Here is a 9,332-nt window from a genome sequence, read left to right as displayed (position 1 = left end):
TGACACTTGAACCGAAGTACAGTTTCCCTAGGGGGCGGTGTTCAAGAGCCAGCAGATCCGATTGCGGAAGTGATGCTGCCATTATGGTCCTCAAGCTAAAGGTCCACGTACAGTGAATTTCAACCGAAGGATAGACGCTGAGTAGTTGTAGTGCCCCGTTGAAATTGACACATCCTTACAACTTAAAGGCAAAAAGGGCGGATATACGGTTGTAAGTGCAGTTGTGTCCACTTCCCAAGGTAAGACCAAACATAGACAAAAAGCATAGCAAGCTGCCTAGCAGCATTCGAGGTTGTTTCGACACGAATATGTAGCCTATGTTCGTACCTATGCACGCTTGACGTTTTTTAGCTAGCTAGCTGGCTAGGACTCAAAGCTTCTGCATTATTAAAACACTAGTTTCCCATATGTCCACCTATTACTAGACTGCAGTTTTTTTTTAAACCCTGTGCTGTATCGCTGTGTCGTTGTTGCGCTGTACTGTAGCTACATACTTTGCTAGCAAGCCAAGTTAATGTAGCTAATTACTTTCCATATAGACAAACATTTAGTAGAATACAGTTTTCTTTTGAATGCCTAAGCGATATGAACCGGAAGCCTTGGGACAGGTGCATCGCACGATTGGCACCTGCACCTTGGAAGTCCAACAGCTGAACAGTGAAGGTTTAGGAACGTTCTGACACATCCGACTAGACAGACAGACGGACAGACAAATGGATAAATAAATCTACTTACAAATTGTATACATGATATAGATTAGTATATTCTTCTACATTTGATTATGTAGCTCACAACTCCATTGTAAATGAAAACCAATTAACATTCTTGCACTCTCTCTGTCCTCACATCCGTAGAAACACACAGACACACACACACACTCTCTCTCTCTAAGCCTCTCTCTGTCTCTCTCTCTTAATCTCTCTTTCTCAGCCTCTGTCCTTATCGCACACATACAGAGCTATGTCGCCATCAGTGCGCCTGCAGGAGATGATCCGGGTGATCCGAGGAGCCCGGACACAGGGAGAGGAGCGGGGCGTGATACAGAGAGAGTGTGCCGCCATCCGAGCACAGTTTAGACAAGCAGACAATGGAGGCCGCTCTCACAACCTCGCAAAACTCCTGTACGTGCACATGCTGGGCTACCCAGCCCACTTTGGTCAGGTAATGTCATGGTGGCATGAGGGCAAGAGGCCTTTGTTTTCCCCTCCATAATGCTTCTGTGATGAACAGTGTCGTTCATGCCATCTAACCTTCTGCCCTTTGTGTTCTTGTATCTGGTGTTTGAATCAGATGGAGTGTGTCCGCTTGATTGCCAGTCCCCGGTATAATGAGAAGCGCGTGGGTTACCTGGGTGCTATGATGCTCCTTGATGAGAAGCAGGACGCAAGTCTGCTAATCACAAACTCCATCAAGAAGTAAGGGCTTAAAATACTGAGACTGTTCCGAGTCATTCAAACACAGGACAATTCTAACACAGGCAGACGAAAAAAAACGTAGCTATCAGACAGGAAGTTTGAAGAAACGTCTAACCAAGCAGATGTCATTTCTTGGCTGGGTCCACTAATTGCTGCAACATGTTTTTCTCTGTAGAACAAATACCAGGCATCGTGTTGATACGCTTTGAGGGACCAGGATTCCGTGAAGCAATGACTGATTGGCTCCTGTCTGTTGTGTGTTTGTGTGCCAGTGACCTGTCCCACAGCAGCCAGTATGTCCAGTCCCTGGCCCTGTGCACGCTGGCCTGTATGGGCTCAGCTGAGATGTGTCGAGACCTGGCCCCGGAGATCGACCGGCTCCTCAGAGCCTCCAACTCCTACATCAAGAAGAAGGTAGGCAGCCCCGACCAACACTGCCTCTTGCCTTGATTATCTTCTGCTTAGCATGTTGCTAATGTCATTCCAGGCGGCTCTTTGTGCTGTTCACATAGTGAGAAAAGTACCCGAACTCGGAGAGCTGTTCACTCCCGCGGCGCGATCCCTGCTGTCGGAGAAGAACCATGGTCAGTGCCTCTGTCTTTCCCCCCCCCCCGCGGCATCCCTGCGGTCAGCATGCTGTCCAGCTCTCATGGTTGTTTCCTGTGTAGGTGTGCTGCATGGAGCTGTGATCCTCATCACGGAGCTGTGTGAACGGAACCCAGAGACCCTGGAGCAGTTCCGGAAGGTGAGGAAGAGCACACCAAATGCGAGTGTAAACACGCCGTTTCCACGTGGTAACGTCGTCGCCTCACGTTACCACCCCCCCCCCCCCCGTGCGTATGTGTGTGTGACCTAGGTGGTACCAGAGTTGGTTCAGATCATGAAAGGCCTGGTGATGTCGGGATACTCTCCAGAACACAACGTCGCTGGGATCAGTGATCCTTTCCTGCAGGTCAGTACGTCAGTCGGGCTCCAACCAACCGAGGAGATGCTCATCTCACCTACGTGCAATACAACTCATTATGTTAGAACCGAAACAATCTATTTTCTTCTGTTTTCCCTCCACCTCTAGGTGCGCATTCTTAGACTCCTGAGGATCCTGGGTCGAAATAATGACCTGGCCAGTGATGCCATGAACGACCTCCTGGCTCAGGTACTATAGTAACACTCACCTGCACGTCCCTATGCTGGAATGCACCTATAGTTTGAGACCTATGTTAGTTGTGCTAAGAATTCAGAATGTTGTGCTCCTTTTGGAGATAACCGTATATGGATGATTGACATACAGGTGGCTACCAACACAGACAGCAGTAAGACTGCAGGCAGTGCTGTGCTGTATGAAACTGTCCTCACAGTCATGGATATCAAGTCTGAAAGTGGCCTTAGGGTGAGTAGCACAATGCTAATAATAACCATAATTCATTTGATACTGTACATAGTGTATTGGATGGGGTACAGTGATGTTGCAGATTTTGAAGGTGTACTTTTGTTTTGCTTCTTGTGTGGCAGGTTCTAGCTGTCAACATCCTGGGGCGGTTTCTCTTGAATAACGACAGGAACATTCGGTTAGTGTTCCTTGATTTGTCTGTCTCTCCCTCTTATTCTCATCCAATCAGCACGGTTAACATTTTTGAAGCTCATTGGCTGATCTCACAGGTGATTTAAAACAAACAAACCTCACTGGTAGTTAATCAGTCTCAACCATCTCTCTTGTCAGAAACCTGGTCATAAGACTGTGACAGATGGGTATTGTTACCCACAGGGAAAGTGTTGTCAATCTCTTTTTTTATCAGGCGGTTTTGAAGCCTACTATTTAAAGGATTTATCACTATAAGGATAGTCCAGTGGGTTTGTGGGGTCCTGGTGGGAGTTCACATCTTTGCCCCAGTCAGCAAGAAAAATGACTGTCCCATCCATCTTTCTATCTCAGCCTGCTAGTGTGTCTGGTCTGATGCAGTCTGATGCATACTTTTTGAGCAGTTGTGTTGGGAAATAAAAATGTTTATGGTCACTATAAAATAAAGCTGACAGATTAAACATTGAAACATCTTTGGCCAAAGAATAAAAGTACTGAAGCTGTCGAAAATGGGATATATGAGCTCCCGCTCCCTGGCTGTTGATATGACCAGTGTGTGACATATTGCTAAATTCATTACATTGTATCAAGCTTCATTCTTACTGGCTGTCTCCGTATTGATCCGTTTATTTAATTACAGATACATTTCCATGACCTCCCTCCAGAAAATCGTGCAGACGGACCACAATGCAGTTCAGCGCCACAGGGGGACTATAGTGGATTGCCTGAAGGACCAGGATGCTTCTGTGAAACGGTAGTGTGAAGCAAGGCCATAATCATAATATATATTGGGGGGGGGGGGAGGACATCCCCCAGAATATTCAAATCTGGTCAAAATGTCCCCCCCACTCACGCTGTTGGAAATTATCATTAAAAAAAAATATGTCTCCATGGCTACGGCCTTGGTGTGAAGTGCATGTAGGGGCTCGAAATGCACAACAGTAAAAAGTGATACATAGAATAATGAAGATATGAATTGCTTTGTTTTTCTGCTTTCGTTCCTCCCTTAGCCGGGCGTTGGAGCTATCTCTAGCCCTGGTGTCAGCTGTCAACATCCGCTCTTTGATGAAGGAGCTGCTCCTCTTCCTCTCCAGCTGTCCCCCTGAGCTCAGAGCCCACACTGCCTCTGGCATCTTCAATGCTGCTGAGAGGTACTCACTGGCCACCAGGAAGTGGGCATGTCTGTGTGTGTGTGTGTGTGTGTGTGTGTGTGTAGATGTCTTACTCTGTCACAAATCTCTAGTATGGCTATGATTTGGTCTCTGTAACCACCTGGCTGATGTGTTGCACTAAGCACGCTGGCCTGAGCTCCCTGTCTGTATGTGTTTGTTATATGTCTGAGTCACGGGCAGCACTGTTTGAGTCACGGACGGCACTGTCTGAGTCACGGGCGGCACTGTCTGGGTCACGGGCAGCACTGTTTGAGTCACGGACGGCAATGTCTGAGTCACGGGCAGCACTGTCTGAGTCACGGGCAGCACTGTTTGAGTCACGGACGGCACTGTCTGAGTCACGGGCGGCACTGTCTGGGTCACGGGCAGCACTGTTTGAGTCACGGACGGCACTGTCTGAGTCACGGGCGGCACTGTCTGGGTCACGGGCAGCACTGTCTGAGTCACGGGCGGCACTGTCTGAGTCACGGGCGGCACTGTCTGAGTCACGGGCGGCACTGTCTGAGTCACGGGCGGCACTGTCTGAGTCACGGACGGCAATGTCTGAGTCACGGGCAGCACTGTCTGATTCACGGGCGGCACTGTCTGAGTCACGGGCGGCACTGTCTGAGTTACGGGCGGCACTGTCTGAGTCACGGGCGGCACTGTCTGAGTCACGGGCGGCACTGTCTGAGTTACGGGCGGCACTGTCTGAGTCACGGGCAGCACTGTTTGAGTCACGGGCAGCACCACTGAGCGTGTTTCTGTGTCCCTGTCAGGTATGCCCCCTCCCAGCGCTGGCACATTGACACCATCCTGCATGTCCTCACCACGGTAAATACTGCCACTGTGCCATCATACCGGAGTCTGCCCCTAAGTAGTGTTTTCACTGGAACGAGTTGAAAATCCACTAATGTTGAGCCCCTTGATTAAGCCCACCTCTGGACTTAAACAAGTACAAAAAGAGGAATATTTTCACTGAAAGAGCTCAAATTACAGACACTGTTTCTTTAATAGTGCAGGATTTAGCTTTATTTGTGTCTGGGAAATGGCCGGCACCCTGCTAAATGTGACTAACAGTCAAACCCTGCTCTGTCCTCGAGGGTCCTGTTAAAACTAGGTCGACTACATACTTGCCCCTGTGTGCCGTGTTGACAGTTTGCATGACTGTAGTCTCGTCTCTGTCAGGCAGGGGGTGACGTAAGGGACGAGACAGTTCCCAATCTGATCCAGCTAATCACCACGGCTACGGAGCTCCACTGCTACACTGTTCACAAGCTGTACCGAGCTCTCATCACAGATATCTCACAGGTAGGGGGGTCTGTTTGTCTGTCTCAATGACTTTATATCCACTAAATCCGATATTACAGACACTTGATCAGACTCATGTCAGGATCTTTGTTTCTTTTTTTATTTGTGCGCCATCAGCAATCTCTGGTGCAGGTGGCGTGTTGGTGCATTGGAGAGTATGGAGACTTGCTTTTAAGAGGGGAGTGTGAAGAAACAGAACCAGTTCAGGTACTTGAACAATAAAGAAATAAAGGAGCTTCCTGTGAAATTAACTAACTATTCACTTAGTCCTGGTCCCAGATATTCTGCCTTGCAACATGCACCCCCCTGGATCCAGACCTGTACTGACCTCAGCAATATCTATCTTCTTCTCACCGTAAGGTGACGGAGGATGATGTCCTGGACGCGTTGGAAACGGTACTACAATCACACATGTCGGCTGCGGCAACCAGGGGCTTCGCTCTGACCGCTACCATGAAACTAAGCACACGCATCACACAGAACGTTGAGTAAGAGCCATCGTCACTCTTTCGTATTGTATGTCTCTTTCAAGCTCAGCTCTTTGAAATGGGACAAACTGAAAAGCTTTTTTTCTGGGGTTTTCCCCAGCTACTTAAACAGTTTTGCTTTCCAGTTGATGCTGAAATAACTCAATTTCTGCGTCTCAATTTCTCTTTCACTCTCTCTCTCTCTGCCAGTCGGATCAGGAGCATTGTCAGCATATATGGAAGCTGTATAGACGTGGAGCTCCAGCAGAGGGCAGTAGAGTACAATGCTCTGTTCAAGAAATACGACCATATGAGGTAGGTCTCAACCAGGGGTTCCCAACCCTGGTCCTCAGGGACCCCCTGTCCTGCATTTTTCAGATGTTTCCCTTCTCCAACACACCTGATTCAAATGAATAGGTCGTTATCCAGCTTTGCAGAAGCCTGCTTATGAACATTAATTTGAATCAGGTGTGTTGGAGCAGGGAAGCATCTAAAACATGCAGAACAGGGGGTCCCTGAGGACCAGGGTTGGGAACCACCAGTCTAAACTGCTAGTGATATAGACTTAATGCTTAATGGTTCAGGTTCTATTGGCATTATGTGAAGCCCTCTGCGACATGGCTTGTAAAAAAGGACAATACAAATACAATTTGATTTTGATAGATTGCATTTTGTATCCATGAAGAAATGGTAGTCACATGCTATAAAATCCACACAGCCTTATTGCACCATAACCATGACACTATTACAATACATGCAACAATGTTGTGTTGTATGTCTGTGCTTACAGGGCAGCTGTTTTGGAGAGGATGCCAGTGATTGACAAGAACTCACCGGGTCATACCAACGGAGAGTCAACCGAGGGGACCATCAAAGAGAGAGAGTCGATCAAACTCAAGCAGGGGGAAGCAGTGTTGATTCAGGAGCCGACCAACCAGGTAAACACTGATGACAAAGATGCCAGTACCAGATAGTTGTGCGTGTAGAACACAAGTCCTAAAACATATCTATGCTTAATGGTTAAATGGGGGTGGGGTAAAGTGCACAACCTACGATAAACCGTTGTTTCTCTCTGAAGGTGTGTGATTTGCTGGACTTGCTGGGTGGTACTGACACCCTTCCCCAGGCCAGCCCAGCACGGTCCAGCACTGCACCAGACTCAGTCAACAACAGTGTTGGGGGAGATTTATTGGACCTGCTGGGAGGACTGGACCTGATGAATGACAAACTGGACCCCGCACCAGGTAAAACACACATGAGGGTGTGTGAATAGGGCACTGGGATAGTACACAGCTTTTATTTATGTGTAACACATTTGCATCTGTGTCTTTTTACTAGCGCCTAGCGTCACGGTGTACGATAAGAATGGTGTGACCCTGAAACTACAGTGTGACAAACCGACAGGCACAGGACTGACTGTGACCCTCACTGCCACCAATGCCACTGACAATGACATCTCTGTCTTCAGCCTACAGGCAGCCGTGCCCAAGGTCAGTCCCTTTCCCACACTGCTAAACCCCTACACCCTACCAACTTGTTGTCCTCTAAGAAGGACTGTCTTGCATTCCCTTTGCCTACTAAAAGTTCCAGTTGGGTACGGTGTGTATTAGAGGACCATTGTATTTGTGGAGGATCACAGTGTGACTTTGTTCCTTGTGAGTGTATCCCTGTGAATGACCTTTTACTGTGTGTGACCTCTCCTTGTCAGAGTGTCCAATTACAGATGAAGGCTCCCAGTGGGGACGCCCTCCCTGCTCGAGGCTCAGGACAGGTCACTCAGACTGTGCTTCTCAACAACCCTAACAAGGTCAAGTGTGGGGCTAGCTTGTCTCCTATGCACGCACGCACGCACGCCCACATACTCTGACATGACTTGTCTTTTTCCCCCTCCAGGTCAGTCTGAAGATGAGGGTCCGTGTGTCCTACACTAGTCAAGGCTCCGTCTTTCAAGACACAGTGCAGATTGACTCCTTCCCCGGTCCTGCCTGGAACTGACAGCTGTCAATCAACTGTGACATCAAAGCATGTCAATGAAATGATCGTCCACCGGCTTGGTATCTGACAGATATCAGTCATTGACAGGGAGGGGAGGGGGGTCTCTCTGTCAAACAATCGTTCTCTACACTACAACTTGATGATGACCTGTCAATCCAAGTTGATGTTTTTCAAAAGATTCTAAATCTGTTCCGTCTAAATGGCTGACTTTCATCTACCAGTGAATCTGTCAGTTTGGCAAGGAATTTATATACAGTGACTTCTCAGAGACAAGGTACCTTCATGGTCAGCTGAACCCAGTGTACTGTATAGTTTTTATCCTGGTCGGTTAGATAAATGGCATTACAACTATGTTTGGTCAGGACTAAGCAGAAATACTGAATTTGTTCTGGGAATTGTGCAATCATGTGTTCCCATGAAAGGGTAATAATAAGAGCCAATAGGCACCATCTCATAAGAGTACCTTTTGTCGTGATTTGACAGAGCTTGATAGGCAATAGCCTGGTACTTCAAAGACCTCTGGCCGTTACATCAAGCCCTAGACATTTGTAAAGATGGGGAAAATACTTTAATTGAAAGCCATTAATAGAAAAACAACAGCGGGATCACCACGCTCTCTAACTGGTTGCTTACTACTATAAAAGGTTCACTTAATCATATTTAATCATCTTGAGGGGGCAGGCTGGGGGGTTCACTTCAGGACCCCATACCTTACCCTACCCATGTGGATCACGATTACAGTTCCCGCTGGTCAATGTGAGCCACATTATCAGCATTTCCAAACACTACGCCTTATCTGCAATTGTGATGATTTGTTCTGCTCTTCTCTCTGAAGGGTGCTCTAACATCACTGTGCCACATCAATTTAGGAGCATGTTATTGGTTACAATGCTCTTCACACTCTCTATCCATGTGCACACTCGGGAACGCTTTTAGCGTCACAGAAAAGTTTGAAAAAGTGAACACTTCCCATTGAGGGTTTATGAATGGCAACATGACCTTGTCTGCCTTCTATTGGTGTGCTCTTGTTCTCCATTTCTTTTCCTACCTCTTCCTCACCTTTCAGCTGCTTGTGTCTCCCTGTGCCTGACATCTCAGGAGCTGAGGTATTACAGTGTAATATGTGCATTATCAACTTGATTTTGAGGTGAAAGTTGTTTTATTTGTGAATATTGTGCTCCCAAAACCCCTATTTTAATGACACCTGCAAATCTTATCAGTCTTGACTTGTGTTTTTCCCTTAAAACAACATCATGGCAAGCAGTAAATAAAGTTGTTTTGTTTCTCTCATTTGTAAATATTGGTATTTACAGCCTAGTGTGTGATGTTATAGGCCTATGGAAACAATAAAGGCCTATAACTGGTTCAGACATTTGCAATGTACTGACTCCCCAACATCACCTTTAAGGTTTCGGTA

The 9,332-nt window shown here is 47.2% G+C and overlaps 1 protein-coding gene across 3 annotated transcripts; it reads left to right on the top strand.

The window, feature by feature from the left end:
• The first annotated feature begins 62 nt into the window (after positions 1-62).
• ap1g2 (adaptor related protein complex 1 subunit gamma 2) lies at positions 63-9,205 on the top strand. Of its 3 annotated transcripts, none has more exons than XM_084707350.1 (21): positions 63-239; positions 957-1,161; positions 1,291-1,415; positions 1,688-1,829; positions 1,903-2,160; positions 2,272-2,367; positions 2,488-2,568; positions 2,704-2,802; positions 2,925-2,980; positions 3,632-3,745; positions 4,002-4,142; positions 4,922-4,976; positions 5,331-5,453; positions 5,571-5,660; positions 5,814-5,941; positions 6,131-6,235; positions 6,711-6,858; positions 6,999-7,164; positions 7,259-7,410; positions 7,629-7,727; positions 7,814-9,205. In XM_084707350.1, the coding sequence occupies exons 2-21, from the start codon at positions 961-963 to the stop codon at positions 7,913-7,915; spliced, it is 2,481 nt and encodes an 826-aa protein (XP_084563476.1). In that variant the 5' UTR covers positions 63-239; positions 957-960; the 3' UTR covers positions 7,916-9,205. The 3 variants fall into 3 exon arrangements, with proteins under 3 accessions (XP_084563476.1, XP_084563475.1, XP_084563474.1); XM_084707349.1 differs by having other exon boundaries at positions 931-1,161; XM_084707348.1 differs by having other exon boundaries at positions 855-1,161.
• The last annotated feature ends 127 nt before the right edge of the window (positions 9,206-9,332 follow it).

Source organism: Hypomesus nipponensis, chromosome 10 (genome assembly GCF_054491055.1).
Source record: "Hypomesus nipponensis isolate SF chromosome 10, ASM5449105v1, whole genome shotgun sequence".
Taxonomy (NCBI): Eukaryota; Metazoa; Chordata; class Actinopteri; order Osmeriformes; family Osmeridae; genus Hypomesus; species Hypomesus nipponensis.
The sequence above is the reverse complement of the archived record's forward strand: the minus strand, read 5'-3'. Positions and strand labels throughout refer to the sequence as shown.

Coding starts and splice junctions, on each gene's coding strand:
- ap1g2 (XM_084707350.1), top strand. CDS start 961: ATGTCGCCATCAGTGCGCCTGCAGGAGATGATCCGGGTGATCCGAGGA. Junction 2,368..2,487: donor TCAGTGATCCTTTCCTGCAG/GTCAGTACGTCA, acceptor CTCCACCTCTAG/GTGCGCATTCTTAGACTCCT. Junction 6,859..6,998: donor TTCAGGAGCCGACCAACCAG/GTAAACACTGAT, acceptor TTCTCTCTGAAG/GTGTGTGATTTGCTGGACTT.